The following is a 21072-nucleotide window of genomic DNA, read 5'->3' as shown; positions in this document are numbered from 1 at the left end:
AGCAGAGCTACTCACGGCTGCAAAGCGTTTTCCTGATGGAGGCTTTGAAGATGCTATCCAGGAACGATAGTCCTTCACTACAGGCCATAAGAAGGGGCTTGTGAGACACTCTTCTGTTCAGTGTTGCAGAGCTGACAGAAGACCGCCAAGAATGAGGACGCCAGGATCTGTGCTATTAGGAAGAGGTGGAGCAGAGCGTTCCTGGCGCCAAAAGGGAGACTACAGTGGCGGAGGAGAAAGAGGGCGGGTTAATCGCCAGGACAGTAGCCAAGATAGTTCCGTGGGCGGAGCACGCCGAGAAAACCCGTCGGGCGTGAGAAAAGCCCGCCCGAGGGAAAAGGGAAGCGGCACGGCTGCCTGTAGGGGGCCGCGCCACACAGAGCAAGGATACGGCCGCAGGCAAGGCAGTGAGACTGCCTGTAAAAGTGCGGCCGCCATGGAGGAAGCAGCGCGGCCGGTCACAAGGGCCGCCGCGCAAACGAATCGGACTGTTGCCCAGGCTACTGCGGGGGTCTGTGCCAGGAAAAGTGCGGTCGCAGTAACAGCAGCACGGCTGCCTGAAGGGCGCCACGCCACACAGAGTAAAGATGCGGCCGCAGGAAAAGTAGTGTGGAAGCGCCCTCATTTCCCCGCTCTTGTGACAGAGAATCCGCAGAGACGCCCCAAGGAGAGACTGATGGGGAGGGAAGGGATACTCACCTAAACATCCCACGCCATTCGTTACTAACCTCAAACCGTGGAAGGTATTAGACGTCCGTGGAGCTGGTGATGGACGTCCTCATCTCCTCCAACCGACAGGCTCTGGTGGGCGAGTGCGTGGGGGACGGAGCAAGGACCGGTCAGCACGCTTGTAGTGGGTCTTTTGTCCTGCGGTCGGATCTATGAGGATACGGGGTGGCAGTACATGCCGTACTCATAGTCCGTATTGTGGGATTACAGTTGTGACTGTTCACACTGTATCCCTCCGGAAGAACACCTGAAAGAAAACGACGCACATTGAGGTAGATATGGGTCTAATGAAAGACCCGTGTCCACCTCCTACTAACACTAAGCTAAACTGAAGTGCATAATGCCAGTCGGTGGGGTGTACACTGCAGAGGAGGAGTTAACTTTTTTTGTGCATAGTGGCAGCCTCTTAGTGGCAGCAGCATACACCCATGGTTCCTGTGTCCCCCAATGAGAGGTGATAGAGAAATGAAAGTGTTAAGGCTCTCAAAATATGATACAAAAATCTATAATAATATATTATAATATATATATGTGATAGCATAGACGGTAAAGGGTAGGCTGTGTAAAGATGTTATATGGTGGCCAGCTGGTGCTTCATTAAAGAAGGGAACCTCTCAGGTTTTTAGTCCACAAACGATCATCAACTATGCAAAGCTCCTTTAATGCCGATTACGTCCATACCTTTGTTTTACAAGACTGTGCCTCCAGTTTATAGAAACAGACTGGCAAATTTTTATGCAAATGACTTGCAAGTGCAGGGGGCTTTGCCTTGCACTTTCAGCATTTTGGCATCTTTCCCAACCCACCACTGGACTCCTGTTAATTAAGAAATGGATGTGTTGATGGGATAGGGATTAGCACAATGACAATTACTTAGTGAAAGAAAGAATGTGACAGGTTTATGTCATTAATTAAATAATAATCCTGGTATAGCAATAGATTTTACAAAATCAAGAGAGGTGGGAGTTACATCCTAAAATCTGTGGCTTGGGTAGCAAAAGAGCAGCCGCCCCTAGAAGCAAGTAAAGATTTCACTTTACTTTCTAAAAATAATGTGGCAAACAGTTTATTTTTTATTCAACTGGCTAGACAGCCTGTCTTAAAGTGACAAGGATCAATATATTTACATTTTTATTTTTAATAAAAAAAAGGGATACCTTGATGGGTTTCCTCATCCTTTGAGCCTTTTTAGGACAGGGATACCATGTACCAGATGCATCTGCAAAAACACAAGTGGAATGACTCAATATACAGTATCAGAAAAAGATCAATTTCATTAATTCTTCTTATGGATCATGTATGGTGATGTTGTGGTTTTTCTTACCCATTTCCTCAGGCATCACCTCCCTCTTGTACTGGCGATGACCCATCTTCTCCTTATCCACACATTCAACTTTAATGGTGGCCATATTTCTATGCTAAAAACAAACAAGAAATAAAAACATTAAAAATGGCAGATATATAAATTCTAAACTGTGCACACAAATTATAGAATGAGGTGATAAATTCTTAATTTCATCTACCTTATGCTCCAATGTAATTCCAGAACCAAGCCACTTATTGCTGGGCAAATCTGCAGGGAACAGAAACTAAGTGATTGAGTATATAGAAGAGAACACATGGGTTATAAGAGGGCAAGTAGTAAATACCTTCCAGTCAGACCCATCTTAGGCCCTCTTCACAAGTCCGTGTTACTGGTTCGTGTGGCGTCACTTTTCACACGTACTGGTGACACATACACCCATTATAACCACTGGGATTGAACACATGACCCACACGTAGACCTGTCCCTTTTTTCTGGCTGCACGGATAACAATACGTACCGCACACGTACAAGCGGATGACAAGTGTGCCATCCATGTGACACGTATTGGAATACAATGCAAAATAGAAATTACAGATTTTTGTGTTACAGATGTGCAAAGATAGAATTAAATAGATACATGTGAGACATATAATGAGTGCACTGCATGTGTAGCTTACTGTACATGGACTAATCTAATAAATACGGTAAGTGAAAAAAAATGACCGTGGGGTTCCCCCCATTTTTTTGTGATTAGCAAAGGTAAAGCAGACAGTTGTGAGCTGATATCAGGCTAGGAAGGTCTATTCTTATTGGGCCTTTCTCAGCCTAAAAATACTAGCCTGCAGCAGCGACAAAAGTGGTACATCACATTAGGAACACCAATTCTCATCCTTTGCCTCATCTCTTCTCAATTACTGACATCACAGCTCTTCACAGCCTCCGGGTTTCATGGAGTGCATCGTGAGCAGGCGACTCTGATAGGCGGTGATGTCAGTAACGTTACTGCTTTTTACAGACGCAGGGTCTCACTGAACGCAGCGTGAGCCAAATTCGGAAAACATTGTGGGAAGCGCTGGACTACGTCAGACCTGCGTGGGAACGTTTGATCATTGTGGCCAAACAATTCTATTTTAACCTCATTGGTCCACAGGAGTTATTTCCAAAATGGATCAGATTTGTTTAGATGTTCTCTTGTATACTTCTGACGCTGAATTTTATGGTGAGGAAGCAGGAGAGGTTTTCTTCTGATGACTCTTCCATGAAGGCCAAATTTGTGCAAGTGACTCTGAACAGTAGAATAATGTATTTACAACTCCAGAATCTGCTAAATCTTTCTGACGTTTTTTTTCAGTCAAATGGGGGTTATGATTTGCCTTTCAAGACATCCTACAAGCAGCTCTCACTGAAATTTAGCTTGGGCTTCCATACTTTATATTGAACTCAACTCTCAATTACATTTGGAATCGAGGAAACGGCAACTTAAAAACGTTTTGGCATCTTCTTATAGCATTCTCCTGCTTTGTGGGCCTCCACCCTTTTCAGAGTGTTAGGCAGTTGCGAAAAATAACCTATGGCTGGTATTTTTGGCACAAAGTTAGAGGAGGCTGTATTTTAAAAAAAGATGATAAATTTGCATCACCAGGCATTTCCTAATGGCAGTGAACAAGACATAACCCTAACAGGCTAATTAAGGTTTGAAACCTTGTCAAAGTTATCTGAGCACACAAATCTCCAAGGGTGCCCAAAGTTTTGCATTGGCACATTTTCCTTTTTGTGATTTTTAAAATGTAAAAAATTACTATATAATTTTTCTTTTTTTTGCCTAAAATACAAAAGGAAATGTGTCATCTTCAACTTCAGGTCTTTTTAGAGATAATTTTATCTTCAACTTGCTTAACTGTCCACAATAACCGTAAGGGTATGTTTCCACGCGCCGGATTACATCCGGATTAGCTGTGGATTGAACGCTGCATACAGACGCAGCATTCAATCCGCTGGGTCCAGATGTTACAGCATAGTGGAGGGGATTTTATGAAATCCCGTCTCCACTATGCGCGCGAACACGCATCCGGCGGCCCTGTGTTTACGGACATGCGGCACATCTTTTTAGAACGCAACATGTCTGTTTACCTTGCGGCCAAACAGGCTTGCTTAGCGCTCCTATGGACAATTTAAAACAGCTTTTTGCAGCTTCTCTCTGGTTCCTGCATCATAAATGTGGATGCGACTGCTTGTTATGAAGTCTAGCCCAGCCCTGTATCCCCACTTTGCACGATCTTCGAATAGCATTTAAAAAACATTGTAAGCCAATCCCGATACCTTCAACAACATTTAAAACTATTCATTCACATATCTTGCGTTTTATATGGAACAACAAAAAACAACGTATCTCACAACAAATTTTATTCAGACAAATGACAAGGGGGTGTCTCCTTACCAAATTTTACTCATTATTATAGGGTGGCTCAGATTGCTCAACTTGCAGCTGTAAATGCAGAACAGAATACACCCCTCAAGCCTCAAATAGAAAGCTCTCACATAGCACTCTACTACTTAAACTTAGAGAGTCTGATTTGGGCCACTGGACCTTTACCGAAGGACCTGGCTACACACTCACCATATACATCACATGCATTGCGCCTATGGAGAGCAAACAGGTTTCAATTCACTTCTATAATCCCATCCATCATCGATTTTGAGACTGTTTGATAATCCCATGTTTCCCCCGGGAGTAGCCTCCAGGAATCATACTTGGTGGAAACAGAAAAAGATAACTAGATTACTGCACTTCACTACCCATTTTAAATTAATGTCGAAACAAATGTTCACTTTGAAACGCCAAGTACCAATGTCTGAAAATTTCAGATTAGAATAAATATTTCATTTCTTGCAAACCTTAACCATCAATACACCAAATCCAAAACCAACTGATTTTGAATTGAAATGCTTATATGATCCACTGGGAAAGAGCCTAAGCCTAATGATTGTACACACTGCATTTAACCAACCCAAAGAGAGCTCGAAATTAAAATCCATGGAACAACAGGAAGACCTACAAACCACCCTCTCACTACAGAGATGGTATAAATGTTATGAAAACATTCTAAAAGGAAGCAATCAAATTTCGCTAACCGAAACGTCTAAAATTATTTAATAGAACTCATCATGTTCCCTGTTATTTGCACAAGATCTATCCTACAATTTCAGATAAATGCTTCAGGGGATGTGTTGATGTGGGAGATACACTTCACACCTGGTGGACTTGCACTAAAGTGAAATCTCTTTGGAAAGATGTAATAACATCGTCCTAAAAAAAGGAACTGACCCTTACTCCTTTTAGGTGACAGATCAATCAACGCCAATAATAAAACTTGTCGTCTTATCGATTTTTATCACCATGGCAACCAGAAATCACATAGCCGGACAATAGAAAACCAATACATTTGTTGATAAAACAGATGAAAAGACAGATAAATCTAATATTGTTGTATGAAAAAAATCAAAGCCACCAGATCAGATTCCCTGGAAATCTTTCGAGGTATTTGGGACCCATGGATCCAGTCACAGACTGAAGACGATATCTCCAGAATAATGTCACTTCCGTATAACATATAACACAGACACCACTAAGTGATGGCTAAAACTTTAGATCTACACAAATTTTCAATTGCGCCAACTTAACTCCCATTACTATTGCCTAAGGTTCTACGCCGCCCCCCTCTCCTTCCCCCTCTTTTACCTATTACCACAGAGTTGAGTTTATATTGATGTGTATTTCTTTTGTATAACTAAACATAATAAGCCAAGGGTATTGATCTTCCTCTTTATAGTCTGATATATTTCCCCTTGTAATTTACAATAAAAAAAGTGGAAACTAAAAAACATTGCAAGCTAAATCATCTTTAGAGTATCTGCACATGACATCTTGTCAGGCAGCCGAATCCAGTTTTCAAGAGAAAGATGCTTCAGGAAATGCCTTTTGCCCCCTGAAGCATCTTTTTTTTTTAGCATTTTTTGAGGGGTTGTTTCCCAAGAGCTTCACTGACATTTTTGACTGCCGTCGTGTTTTTGTGGCGTTTTAAATACTGTTTTCTGGATGGTTTTTGTTTTTTTTTAAACGCAAGAAACTGCAAGCAGCTTTTCATGCAAATATGCTAGCACAATACTCGAAAAGATGCTCAGGTGTCTTTTGAGCCTTCCCATTGACTTATATTGTAAAGCAGTGTTCCCCGACTCTGGTCCTCAAGAGCCACCAACAGGTCATGTTTTCAGGATTTCCTTAGTATTGCACAGGTGATTGAATGCTTGCCTGTCAACGTGATGCAATTATCACCTGTGCAATACTAAGGAAATCCTGAAAATAGAATTATTCTTACCATTAATTCGGTTTCTAGGAACCTTCCACGACAGCGGTACTGGAGGATGTCTCCCCGCCCTAATGGGGGACAGGAAACACAAAGAGGTTAAATACCCTCCCCTTCCTGCCATCTCCAGTGTTTTTTCTGGACACAGTAGTATGTATAGTTACCACTTAAGTGCAGGAATCATCCAATAAAATCATCAGATAGGGAGGGAAATTAGTGCTGTCGTGGAAGGTTCCTAGAAATCGAATTAACGGTAAGAATAATTCTATTTTCTCCAGTCACCTTCCACGACAGCGGTACTGGAGTAGTACCAACAAATAATTTCTAGGGGGGGACAACCGCCTGCAGAACTGTTCTGCCGAAAGTTAAATCCCGGTTGAAATCAAGCCTGTAGTGCCTGGTGAACGTATGTACTGATGACCAGGTGGCAGCTCTGCAAATCTGCTCCGTAGAAGCGTCACCCCTCTCTGCCCATGATGTTGACACCGACCGTGTAGAATGGGCCTTCGGTGATGGAGGAGGTGGTAGATTCTGGGATGAGTATGCCAGAGATATGGCTTGTTTAATCCAGTTGGCGATAGTATTTTTCGTAGGCTTTCTGCCTTTGTTCTTCCCGGAGAGTTGAATGAAGAGATTTTGGTCAATCCTCCAACTCTCTGTTTGTGAAAAATAATGTAACACCACTCTGCGGACATCCAGAGTGTGGAAGGACTCTTCCTTCACATTAGAAGGATCTGGGTAGAACGAGGGCAACACTATGTCCTGACCTCTATGAAAGTCTGATGTTACTTTAGGTAGGAAGGTAGGATCTAGACGCAGGATTATACTATCAGATGTTACCCTTAAGTAAGGCTCTTGTATGGATAGGGCATGCAGTTCTCCTATCCGTCTGGCCGAGGTAATAGCCACTAAAAAGACCGTTTTTAGGGTAAGAACCTTTAATGAAATATGAGATAAAGGCTCAAAAGGATCTCGAGTTAGACTCTTAAGGACCAGATTAAGGTCCCAAGGAGGAGTATTGTTGAGAACTCTGGGACGGATTCTAGTTGCTGAAGTAACAAAGCGCCTGATCCACCGATGTTTGGCTAGATCCTGATCGAAATAGGAGCTAAGTGCTGAAATTTGTACCTTTAAGGTGTTAGGCTTAAGACCCAACTCTAGACCCTTTTGCAAGAAGTCCAGAATTTTGGCAATATTTGGATGAAATGGATCAGGAATGTCTGGAAGATACCACGATGAAAACCTCTTCCAGATTTTGGCATAAATGGCATTTGTTATGGGTTTTCTACTGTTCTGGAGAGTATGAATTACTCCATCTGAGAGACCTCTTGCCTTTAGTATCTCGGCCTCAGAAGCCATGCTGAAAGATTCAATCTGTGAAGGTTTGGATGCAGCAATGGACCCTGACGAAGAAGATTTTCCTTCTGAGGTAGACACACTGGACCTTCCTGGGCCATGTCTAACAGGGCGCTGTACCAACTCCTCCCTGGCCATGTTGGCGCTATCAAAATCGCCGTAACTCGTTCCGATCGGATCTTCTGTAGAGTTTTCGATATTAATGGGATCGGAGGGAATGCATAAACAAGGTCGAACCTCCATGGGTGAGAGAACGCATCCATGCCCAGTGCTCTGTCTGTCATATTTAAGGAGAAATAAGTTCGCAGCTTGGCATTCTGACTGTTGGCAAAAAGGTCCACCTCAGGGATTCCCCATCTGGAAATCAGGGAGAGAAAGACCTCCTGGTCCAGACACCATTCTCCTGGATGCACATCCCTTCTGCTCAAGAAATCTGCCTGGGTATTGGCTGACCCCTTCAGGTGAATTGCTGAGATAGAGAGAACGTGTCTCTCTGCCCAGAAAAAAATGTTTGAGGCGAAGGTCTTTAGTTTCCTGAATCTTGTGCCTCCTTGATGACGAAGGTATGCTACCGTGGTCATGTTGTCGGAATATATTCTGACATGGTGTCCTTGAACAAGGGAGGATGCAGCTCTTAATGCTTCTTCTACTGCTTTCAGTTCTCTGAAGTTTGAAGAGCTTGCTCTGATGTCTGGGCCCCAGGTGCCCTGGAAATGGGTTCCCTCGACTATAGCTCCCCATCCCCTTTGACTGGCATCCGATATTAGTGTCTTTAGTGGGATCTGATCCCAACTGACCCCCTTTTGGAGGTTTCGAACCCGTAGCCACCATGCCAGGGATGCCTTGACATGATTGGGAAGGCAAACTCTCTTGGAGAGAGAACTCTGCTGACCGTCCCAGGATGATAGGACATGGGTTTGGAGGATTCTCGTGTGGGCTTGTGCCCAAGGTACCATCTGGATACAAGATGTTAGAGATCCCAGCACAGACATGGAATGTCGTAGAGTAGGAGCCTTCAGGGTTCTGAATGCCGTTATCTTCTGTACCAGATCGAGTTGACGTTCTCTGGGCAGAAAGGATCTCCTCGCCTCCGAGTCCAGAAGGACTCCTAGGAACTTCTTCCTCCTGGAGGGATGAAGGTCCGATTTTTCTAGATTTGGGATCCAACCCAATGATTTTAGGATTTCTAGAGACCTTGTTAAGTCGGCACTGAGGCGGGAGACTGAGGGAGCGACAATGAGAAGATCGTCTAGATAGGGTACTATGCAGATCCCCTGAAGACGGATGAATATAATGGCTTCTGTCATGATTTTTGTAAAGACTCTGGGTGCTGAGGCGATTCCGAAGGGAAGGGAGTTGAACTGATAGTGTACTATCTCCCGATCCTGAGATATTGCAAATCTTAGGAACTTCCGGAATTCTGGATGGATTGGGACGTGGTAATAAGCGTCCCTCAGATCTACTGTAGCCATCACCCAGTCCTGTCCTATCAGAGGGATCGCTGTCTTGACCGACTCCATCTTGAACCTCCTGTAGGTTATTACTTGATTCAGGGGCTTCAAGTGGATTATTATTCGGTGCTTCCCCGAAGGCTTCTTGATCAGAAACAGATGGGAATAGTGTCCTCTGCCAATTTCTTGCTGAGGTACTGGGGAAATTACTCCTTCCTGGAGTAAGTTCTGTAGGCCAGAAAGGAATGCGCCCTGAGGGCTGAGACTCTGTAATGAGGTTATCCTCATGTGATGAGGGGGAGGGCTCTCGAACTCTAATTTTAGTCCATTCTGAATAGTGTCGAGTACCCACTGGTTCGACGAAATGGACCTCCACTGGTTGATAAAGTTCGAGAGACGCCCCCCAATGCCCTGGGCGTAGTCACTGCTTTTCTGGGGTCTGCTGGGACTGGGGAACCAGGATGTTCCTACCTTTCCCCCCGTTAGGATAGCTCCAGCGTCCTGATTTGCCTTTCCCTTTGAATTCCCGTTGGAAGGGTTGCTCTTTTGAGGGAGGAAAAAAACGTTTCTTCGGATTTCTCAGTTCCGGAAGCGCTTTCTTTTTGTCCGTTGCTTTATCCAGAATATCATCCAGGGCCTGCCCGAACAGATAGCGGCCCTGAAAGGGAATGGCACATAGTTTTGTTTTGGACGTTATATCCCCACTCCAAGACTTGAGCCATAGAGCTCTTCTGGCTGAGTTAGAGAGAACTGCTGATTTGGCAGCCACTCTTACGGACTCTGCCGAAGCATCGGCCAGGAAGCCCGTAGCTTTCTGGAGAAGCGGGAGAGAATCTAAGATTATTTCCCTAGATGTTCCCTGGGTAAGGTGGTCTTCCAGCGTGCGGAGCCAACGAAATAGGGATCTAGCCACGCAGGTGGACGCAATGTTTGTTTTAAGGAGATTGGTAGAAGTCTCCCACGATCTTCTTAGTAAACTCTCCATTTTGCGGTCCATAGGGTCTCTGAGTTGGGAAGAATCCTCGAAAGGGAGGGTTGTCTTTTTTGACACTCTAGAGACCTGCACGTCTACCTTAGGGGTATCCCACAGAGAGACATCTCCATCGAGAGGAAAACGATTTTTAAGTTCAGAGGGAACAGAAAGACCTTTTTCAGGTGATTCCCATTCATGAAGGATGAGACTCTGTACATTCTCATGTATAGGGAACCCTTTTAATTTTTTAGGTTTCAACCCACCGAACATCTCATCCTGCACCGATGGCTTCTCCTCCTCAACACCCATTGTCCCCCTGACCATACTGATTAACTCCTGTATGTCCTCTGAGGAAAAATAATATTTTTTACTCTCCTCTCTGGGGGTGGAAGTGGAGCCCTCATTCTCCCACAAATCCTCCGAGCCGGAGGAATGAACTTCACCAGAATCTGAATCAGAAGTAACCGCCGCCGTCTTCCTTTTTTTAGGAGGAGATGGCGGAGGTAACAGAGACTGGGAAAGGGCCGATACCGAGGATTGCACTTCCTGTTTAATGAGGGATTTTATGCTCTCAAACAAGGATGGCTGTTCTGAGCGAATTATTTCATCGGTGCAGGGCTGGCATAGTCTCTTCTTGTAAGAAGAAGGTAGTTTTGATGCACAAACACCACATTTACGATCTTCCGATTTTGTCTTGGAAGATCTGTCCTTCCTAGGGGCAGAGGCCTTGTCTCCCTAAAAAAGAGAGAGAAGGGGACTAAGTATATGGCACCCTAAGGAATACAGGGATAAAGGGACCTTAACCCACTACTCACAGTAGGAGGGAGGACGCAGGGCTCGGCAGAAGCAGAGATAGATCTGTCACCCTCCATGGTCAGTCAGCACTGTAGTCCAGTCAGTCAGACAGGGGGCCTTACCTGGAGGTGACTACCAGGGTTAAATACCGTGGAAGATGCGTCCCATGTTGTGCTCCTCCTCCCGGTCCCAGGCGTAGGGGAAAGACCGCTATGCCGCCAACAGAAACTGCAGTCCGACGCGCGTGCGTTCCACCGCTGGAACGCACATGCCGAGAACCGGAAGTTCGGGTACTTCCGGTTCGCGCGTCCACTGTTTCCGGCCATGAGGAGAGGAGGAAATGCCGGGGAGCCGCGCGGGGACCCCGGCCGCACCACACCGCTCCGCTTTACTCCCGAAGGAGCGCGGGAGGAGCGGAGAAAGGGTCCCGAGTCCGCACCATGTGGGGAGACGGGAGCAGCGCCGCAGGGAGGAGACACATCCCGACCCAGGCTGCCCGGCTAGGTAAGACCTGAGTGCTCCGATCGCCGGCCACGGCAGCACTACCGCAGGACCTCTTCATGCCCCAATAGGGGACAGGAAAAACACTGGAGATGGCAGGAAGGGGAGGGTATTTAACCTCTTTGTGTTTCCTGTCCCCCATTAGGGCGGGGAGACATCCTCCAGTACCGCTGTCGTGGAAGGTGACTGGAGAAAACATGACCTGTTGGTGGCTCTTGAGGACTGGAGTTGGGGAACACTGTTGTAAAGTATAGAGAGCCTTTAGAGTGTAAAACATCTGAAGGACTGTCTGCTCCGCTGTTTGGAAACCTGAAGCAATTAAGAGAGACCCTCAAAAGACTGAACATCAAGTTGTTTTCCAAAGAAATCCATGTTTATTCTTTTGAGAATTTTCTTGCTGCTTTTTTAGGTGGGTTTCGGAACAGACCTGCCTGAACAAGATGTTGTGTGTAGATACATTGAGCGACCCATTTGCTTCTGCGTGAGGCTTCTATCCCGATTCCTCCATCTGTGCTGCCATCAGAAAGAAAAGCAAAAGGGACCAGGGAAACACCAACCATCACAAGCAGCACCAAAAGATTGCTGACTCCAGCTGTGGTAACTGAGTGGGGTGTCAGGTATGCTAGCAGTTAAATATTTTGACATGACAGGTCCACTGAAGTATGGATTCGTGTTTGGACCATTAGAGACTGTACATGATTGAAGAACATGAACCAGGTATTACGGTACTCACCCGAGATGGTGGTCACAGTCATCTCCTGCGTACATTTCTGAAGATCTCCCGCATCCTCTTTTATAGCTTCAGCTTTAACTGCAGACATGTTTGGGACCTAAAAAAGTACCAAAATACTCACACACCACTTTAATAATGCAGTATTTGTGAAATGTACAGCAACTTATCCATCTTATGTAATAGATCCTGATTGCCAGTTACCTGGTGTTCATGTGGGATATTAAGGTTTTCCTGTGGACAGAGGGAACCAAGACACTTTTTGCTGGACACATCTGTAAAAGAAAGACACCCACACGTGACAAGTATGATTTTTTGGATGTGTATAGTGAACAAAACAACAAGATCTTTCAGGTCATATCAGATCACTTATGTATAATAAAAGTAATCATGAAGCCATACGAGTCAATTGTAATCAGAGATAGAGAATGATCCAGATCATACTAACGCTGATGAAAAATCACACAGGGTGGCAGAGTATGTAGTGGCGATTACTCACTCGGACAAAGTCCTATGTACACCTTTAACTTTATTAGCGGCCATGTTGTTACCTTAGGCTACTTTCACACTAGCGTTTTTTACGTACGTCGCAATGCGTCGTTTTGGAGTAAAAACACATCCTGCAAAGTTGCCTGCAGGATGCGTTTTTTCTCCATAGACTACCATTAGCGACGCATTGCGACGTATCGCCACACGTCGCATTCGTCGTGCGGCGGATGCGTCGTGTTTTGGCGCACCGTCGGCACAAAAAAAGTTACATGTAACTTTTTTTTGAGCGTCGGGTCCGCCATTTCCGACCGCGCATGCGCGGCGGGAACTCCGCCCCCTCCTTCCCGGACCTTACAATGGGGCAGCGGATGCATTGTAAAACTGCATCCGCCGCCCCCGTTGTTCATTTTTTTCGCAGTTTGCGTCGGTACGTCGGGCCGACACATGGCGAAGGCCCCGTACCAACACTAGTGTGAAAGTAGCCTTAGATGAGAAATCTTTGTCCCTTTAAAAAAGGGTGGCACATGTTAAGGAGCTTAAACTCCTAAACCCTTCATCCAATTTTAATGTGGATACCCTCAAATGAAAGCTGAAAGTCTGAACTCCAACTGCATCTGAATTGTTTTGTTTAAAATTCATTGTGGTAATGTCTATAACCAAAATTAGAAAAATGTTGTCTCTGTCCAAATATAGATGGACCTAACTGTATACACAGCTGAGTCTCAATGTATATTTTGTGAAATAGTAGACCACAAAAACTAGACCAGATTTATGAACCTGTCTAAAAGAAAAATCTTTGATGTCCATAGCAGTTAATCACAGCACAGCTTTCTTTTTCCATGTGCAGAATATAAAATGAAAACTGCTCTTGGTTTGGTTTCTACACACAGCAAAGACATGTCCATAAGTCTTCACCCTTAGCTATAGCTACACGGAAGTACATGCAGAGGGACATGGAGGGTGGTGTGGGTGGTAGGAACTCCGAGAGCTGACAGGAGAGAGGTGAAGGTGCTATGCTGCATCTACAAATTAGCTCAAGTAGTGGACTGGTTGTCAGACTGGAGATCACATGACCCGACTTGTACATTACAGGAATGAAATTGTGATGTTGGTAACTACTCACAGACAGAGCGTGAGGCAGAGATGTCAGACGTTCCGGGGTCAGTACCAAGAAAGAACGTAGAAAAACGAGGATAAAGACAAACCCATACATCAGATCACAATAAGGGGTCAACATACCAGGAGATAACAGATAATCGCAAAAGGACAAGACAAAAGGATAGTCAGAATATGGTCCAAGGGTCAGGCAGTGGAAGATCAGAACAGAATCAGTCACCAAGAAGCACAAACTATATCTGTCAGAGATCAGAGGCAAACAGCTCAGTTAAACAGCTTGGGCAATCTCTATAACAGAGAACACCTGGAGAAAGCCCCCCACCTCCCAGTCCCAGACTGGACAGCCAAGCTATCAATCAAATCATCAACACCTCAGCAAGCTGTAGTGCTAAGATATCAATGACCATCGGAAACCCATATTGGTACTACCAGTAGAGCCGGAGAAGATATTAGATATACAAAGTTGCTGAAAATCTATCTTACAGAATAGGGCAACTATAGAATATTTGTTATTAATTCACCACCATGGATGACAAGAGTTTAAAGGCATGTGTTGTTTTAATTTGTCAGATTATAGTCAGGTCTTACAGTCTCAGATAGATCAGTTACATGATGACATTGATCACATCACCCAAAGTAATGATAAATGGTGGGATTGGTTATTTTTCTGGTTGCCTGATCTTGGCTATTTACGCTATATTTTAGGAGTAAAATTTGCTATAATTTGTATTGCTTTATGTTGTCATTTACAATGTATTCCTTCTCTTATAACAATGTGTCGCTCATCTACTGAAGCTATTCCCTTGGGATATGATACTGTATATAAATGATATATGGTTTCCCGATGGTCAAGGGTGGATTGTAGTGCTAACATGTCAAATGACCATCAGGAACCCATATTGATAGTCTGTCTTTAAAGACTCCTTTAAGACAGTCTGTCTTTGAAGATCCCTTTAAAACTTTTTTAAGAGATGTTTGACAGTAACAGTCTAGCTTTTATTAGTCCTGTAACTCTCTTGAGATCTGGTGATTAATATAAGGTAACTTCACACAACGATTTCCTTAACGATATTGTTGCAACGTCATGCTTTTTGTGACGTAGCAACGATCCCGCTAACGATCTCGTTATGTGTGACAGCGACCAACTATCAGGCCCCTGCTGGGAGATCGTTGGTCGTTGGGGAATTATCAGGACCTTTTTTTGGTCGCTGATCACCCGCTGTCATCGCTTGATCGGCGTGTGTGAAGCCGATCCAGCGATGTGTTCACTGGTAACCAGGGTAAATATCGGGTTACTAAGCGCAGGGCCGCGCTTAGTAACCCGATATTTACCCTGGTTACCATTGTAAAAGTAAAAAAAAGAAAAAACACTACATACATTCCGATGTCTGTCACGTCCCCCGCCGTCAGCGCCGGCCGTAAAGCAGAGCACAGCGGTGACGTCACAGCTGTGCTCTGCTTTACGGCCGGCGCTGACACAGTCAGTGCGGGAAGCTGACGGCGGGGGACGTGACAGACACCGGAATGTATGTAGTGTTTTTTCTTTTTTTTACTTTTACAATGGTAACCAGGGTAAATATCGGGTTACTAAGCGCGGTCCTTTCTGATTTATTACTTTGACTGGAAGTGTTCTCTTACCCACTGACTCCTTATGTTCCTCCATCATCAACTCAGGTCTTGTGACCTCTGTACAGGGCTCAAACATAACAGATGGAAAAGTGCAACAGAATGTAAACCATGTGAATGTCCCACTGTTTTCTCCCCATACACAGCCTTCAGTGACCCTGATGCTTCTTCCCTACAGCTCGTCTGAGTACATCTGCCCAGACACCTAAATTACATGTATGCTTCTCCCTCCTTACAGAACTACTATGCAAACTATCCCTTCAGTATACAGCCTGATAGTTGGCCATTGCCTTATTACCAGACACCCAGCACTGTGCTCACTACTCCACTCATTTGCACCCAGGACTGTGCCCTCTACTCCACTCCTGGGCACCCAGCACTGTGCCCACTACTCCGCTCCTGGGAACCCAGCACTGTGCCCACTACTCCGCTCCTGGGAACCCAGCACCGTGCCCACTACTCCGCTACTGGGCACGCAGTACCGTGCCCAATGCTCCACTCCTGTGCACCCAGCCCTGTGCCCAGTACTACTCCACTCCTGTGCACCCAGTACTGTGCTCACTATTCCACTCCTGTGCACCCAGCCCTGTGCCCAGTACTCCACTCCTGTGCACCCAGTACTGTGCTCACTACTCTACTCCTGTGCACCCAGCACTGTGCCCTGTACTCCACTCCTGTGCATCCAGCACCGTGCCCTGTACTCCACTCCTGTGCACCCAGCATTGTGCCCAGTACTCCACTCCTGTGCACCCAGCACTGTGCTCACTACTCCACTCCTGTGCACCCAGCACTGTGCCCAGTACTCCACTCCTGTGCATCCAGCACTGTGCTCACTACTCCACTCCTGTGCACCCAGCCCTGTGCCCAGTACTCCACTCCTGTGCACCCAGCCCTGTGCCCAGTACTCCACTCCTGTGCACCCAGCCCTGTGCCCAGTACTCCACTCCTGTGCACCCAGCCCTGTGCCCAGTACTCCACTCCTGTGCACCCAGCCCTGTGCCCAGTACTCCACTCCTGTGCACCCAGCCCTGTGCCCAGTACTCCACTCCTGTGCACCCAGCCCTGTGCCCAGTACTCCACTCCTGTGCACCCAGCCCTGTGCCCAGTACTCCACTCCTGTGCACCCAGCCCTGTGCCCAATACTACTCACCTATACGCCCTGGAACATGCACATTGCTGCCGTCTCTCACTAATCAGCCAGCGCAGGTCTTGTTCTCACCCCGTCTGCCAACGTCTCCGTTCCCTCTGCTGTGTAGTGTGTCGCTGTCGTTTTGACGTCATCAGTAGCATTCTGCAACCGCAGGATCATGGGAGCAGTAGTCCTAGTGTAGCTCGTGTGTGGACTCTGCACAGTCCCCGCCCCCGGCGCTCCTCTCTGCATCTGCGCATGCCCACGTGACAATCTTCTACAGACTCATAGTAGTGCGTTCATTGCAGCGAGTGTGATAATAACTGAGGAGATTCTCTTGTGAAAGATGACTGGAAATGAAAGGGCATTGTGCACACTTAGGTCCAGTTCTCTGCCATAAGTAGATATGGCCGTGAGAAGACTGTACATGACATAGCCATTTCCACATTTGAATGTAAAATATTTACAACCAGAGCACTTTTATTTCCAGCCCCGCCATTACTGTATTTCCCAGTCATAATTTCTGCAAGTTACGGTGAGGGGCAGTAAACTTCCTCTAAGATGGGTGCAGTTCTGTGAAGACCCGGAGACGTTCATACCTGTTATCATAAGTTCACATCAATAATTATTATTAGATAATTAGCGGCGCCAACACAATGTGCATATGGATTTTTTCAGGCGGCCTAAAATCACCAGTTTTGAAGTCAAAACTGATGAAACTGATTTTTGAAGGAAATGTGCATTTTTGGAGTTTTTTTCTTGCAGCCTTCTGATTGGACACTGCCTACTTTGAAGCGTTTTCCACCAGGAGACGCTTCGGTAAAGTGACATGCACTTTATTCCATCGTTTTTCAAAACGGAAGAAAAACGCTTAAAATATGACCAGCAAACGTGTTTCTGAGCGATTTTCAGGCGTCTTTTGGAGCAGGCTGCTCTACAAGGGCATGTTCACACGGTGCATGCTTGCATTTTTCCACGTTTCTTTGAAGGATTAGAAAACGGCAGAATTTCATTGCACAAATAAGCAACGGGTAAGGAGATGAACAAACCACCTAAAATAAGTAGTTTAATAGCAAAAACTGGTATTAAAACTTAGTTTTTAATGTAACTAATATATAAAGGTTAACCAAAAAAATAATCTAAAGTGCAAATAGTGCAACCCCACACAAGAGAGCTATGAATAAACATACAATATGTCACCAATACTGACCATCTACTATATAATTGTCTGAGGGTCACTTTCGTCTTTCTGTCTGTCTTTCTGTCACGGATATTCATTGGTCGCGGCCTCTGTCTGTCATGGAAATCCAAGTCACTGATTGGTCGCGGTATAACAGCCACGACCAATCAGCGACAGGCACAGTCCGGAACAAAATGGCCGCTCCTTACTCCCTGCAGTCAGTGCCCGGCGCCCGCATACTCCCCTCCGGTCACCGCTCACACAGGGTTAATGCCGGCGGTAACGGACCGCGTTATGCCGCGGGTAACGCACTCCGTAACCGCTATTAACCCTGTGTGTCCCGAACTTTTTACTATTGATGCTGCCTATGCGGCATCAATAAAAAAAAACAAAAACCTGCTATTCTCACCCTCCGTAGTCCGCCGAGCCGCTCACGTCTGCCGCCATCTTCCGTTCCCGACGATGCATTGCGAAATTACCCAGAAGACTTAGCCGTCTTGCGAGACCGCTAAGTCATCTGGGTAATTTCGCAATGCATCCTGGGAACGGCAGATGGCGGCAGCCGCGCTCGTATCGCCAGAGATTCGGTGGATCCCCGCGGGCAAGTATATAACTATTTTTTATTTTAATTATTTTTTTAACAGGGATATGGTGCCCACACTGCTGTATACTACGTGGGCTGTTAGATACCGCGTGGCTGCTATATACTACATAGGCAGTGTTATATACTATGTGGGCTGTGTGATATACTCCGTGGGCTGTGCAATATATTACGTGGCCACTGTTATATAATGCGTGGGCAGTGGTATATACTACGTAGCTGCTATATACTGCGTAGACTGTGCTATAACAAAATTAATAAAGGGGATGGGAAAACTACAATACCCAGATAGATTAGCGAAATTAGGATTATTTAGTCTAGAAAAAAGACGACTGAGGGGCGATCTAATAACCATGTATAAGTATATAAGGGGACAATACAAATATCTCGCTGAGGATCTGTTTATACCAAGGAAGGTGACGGGCACAAGGGGGCATTCTTTGCGTCTGGAGGAGAGAAGGTTTTTCCACCAACATAGAAGAGGATTCTTTACTGTTAGGGCAGTGAGAATCTGGAATTGCTTGCCTGAGGAGGTGGTGATGGCGAACTCAGTCGAGGGGTTCAAGAAAGGCCTGGATGTCTTCCTGGAGCAGAACAATATTGTATCATACAATTAGGTTCTGTAGAAGGACGTAGATCTGGGGATTTATTATGATGGAATATAGGCTGAACTGGATGGACAAATGTCTTTTTTCGGCCTTACTAACTATGTTACTATGTTACTATGTATATTACGTGGCCACTGTTATATACTGCGTGGGCAGTGTTACCCACTACGTGGCTGCTATATACTGCGTAGGTTGTGCTATATATTACGTGGCCAGTGTTATATACTGCGTGGCCTGTTATATACTACATCGCCTGTGTTATATAGTGCGTGGCTGCTATATACTGCGTGGGCTGTGTTATATAGTACGTGGCTGTTATATACTGCGTGGCCACTGTTATATATTGCGTGGCCTGTATTAACGCATCTTGTATTCTACAATATGTATGTATATAGCAGCCACATAGTATATAGCACAGGCCACGTAGTATTTGTCTGCTATATACTACATGGCTCCTATATACTACGTGGCCTGTGCTATATACTATGTGGCTGCTATATACATACAAAAATACATATTCTAGAATACCCGATGCGTTAGAATCGGGCCACAATCTAGTATGGGATAAGTGTCCCGGCAGTATGAAGTTAGCGACAAAATATATACCCAGGGGACCTAATTAGAATCAGTCATCCAGGGTATGTCTCTGTATAAAGTCCTGGTAAACACAAGCAAATAATTCCATGGGGAGTATGAAGGCTGTTTTGGCTCAGTCTTGCACGAACATCAGCTCTTGCCAGTAACCACTGACGAGGTCCAATGTGGAGAAGCATTTAGCATTTCCCAGAGCGGACAAGGACTCCTCAATCCTCAGCAGCGGATAAGAATCCTGTACCAGAAAGGCATTGTTTGCGGTAATCCACACAAAAATGTAATGTTCCGTTTTTTTCCGCACCAATACAATGGGGGCTGCCCATGCACTCTCTCGAATTACCCCCTTCTGCAGCATCTAGGGTCAGCATTCCTTTCACCTCCTGGCACATTTGGGGAGGAATTTGACGGTAGTGCTCTCTTTTGGGCACAGCACTTCCGGTTGGAATCTCATGTGCGATTGCCGTCATGCACCCAAAGCCATCCTCGTGTCTCACAAACACATCCTGATATCTTCCCAACAGCGCCTCCACCTGCTGTACTTGTTGTGACGTGAGTTCAGTATGCTCAGCTCCCATCTGTTCCAGGATTTGTCAACCCTCCTTTAAATGACGAGGGTCGCGGGACAAAGTAGTGTCCACGGTCATCATCCAAGGATCCCCTTGTTTGACAGACAGCTGTACAGCCTGAGGTGATATCAACTCTTCTGGCATACCTAGGATGTGAGCCACTTCACTTCCGGGAGGTAGTATGACATAATTTTTCCCCAGATTCACACAGCGTACAAGGACTGCTCTGTCACACACTGTAGCTAGTGTCCGTGCCACAAGGATTCTCGGCGGTAACTGGTCAGCATTACTCGATTCGATCTGTACCTCAACACCCTCCAGGCGGGTACATGCTCAGCCAGGCAGGGTAAGCACTGTGAAACGCTTGCGCCCAGACTGGTTGGCATGAGCATGCGGGGGTATGGCCCCACTGGGCCACAAACCAGACTTCCCTGCAGGGGGTGTGACTAAGCAGCTTCCTTGGTGTTCACTGGAGCCTCTGATGGTGAGGTCAGGCTTATGCGGCAGTTAGCTGTCAGGTACCACTCCAGGGTGGAGTCTGGCTGTAGCTGCTGATCCCACTGGGGAACGGAACACTGACAGGCAGGTGGGCACAGCTGAGACACTGGCAGGCGGGCACGGTTGAGACACTGGCAGGCGGGCGGGTACAGCTGATGTGAAGGGTTAAACTAAGGAAAATTAAAGCAGCCTTCATTTTGTGCTTTTCGACTCCATCTTGCTGTTTTGAGATAAATTTTTGTTACTAGGTAAAAGTTCATAGTTGTTATGAGACATTGATTATTCCAGCCCGAACAAGATATGACACTGAGGGTTTATTGTTCTACGAGACCTTGATGTACAGGCTGTTCCTGCATTCTTATAGGTTAAGAACTGTGAGCGTGTTCTTATGTTGATTGGTTGAAGTGTAACTTGTTAAGATTATGAAAAGTGCAAAACAATAAATGGGGCTTATAGATCT

At 45.7% G+C, this 21072-nt stretch overlaps 1 protein-coding gene across 3 annotated transcripts in view; it reads right to left on the bottom strand.

Annotated features, from left to right (window-relative positions):
- Positions 1-16787, bottom strand: part of LOC138667085 (zinc finger protein 660-like) — a 43170-nt gene extending 26383 nt beyond the window's left edge. The window contains exons 1-7 of one of the 3 annotated variants that reach the window (XM_069755377.1): positions 16587-16734; positions 12410-12480; positions 12209-12305; positions 4653-4785; positions 2253-2302; positions 2054-2147; positions 1887-1948 (exon numbers count right to left, since the gene is read on the bottom strand). In XM_069755377.1, the coding sequence (XP_069611478.1) occupies positions 1887-1948; positions 2054-2138 (147 nt within the window). In that variant the 5' untranslated portion in view covers positions 2139-2147; positions 2253-2302; positions 4653-4785; ... (1 more) ...; positions 12410-12480; positions 16587-16734. Of the gene's footprint in view, positions 1-1886; positions 1949-2053; positions 2148-2252; positions 2303-4652; positions 4786-12208; positions 12306-12409; positions 12481-16586 lie in introns of all 3 variants that reach the window. The other 2 variants (XM_069755375.1, XM_069755376.1) reach the window with 2 other exon arrangements.
- Positions 16788-21072: the final 4285 nt, after the last annotated feature.

Source organism: Ranitomeya imitator, chromosome 2 (assembly GCF_032444005.1).
Source record: "Ranitomeya imitator isolate aRanImi1 chromosome 2, aRanImi1.pri, whole genome shotgun sequence".
Taxonomy (NCBI): domain Eukaryota; kingdom Metazoa; phylum Chordata; class Amphibia; order Anura; family Dendrobatidae; genus Ranitomeya; species Ranitomeya imitator.
The sequence above is the reverse complement of the archived record's forward strand: the minus strand, read 5'-3'. Positions and strand labels throughout refer to the sequence as shown.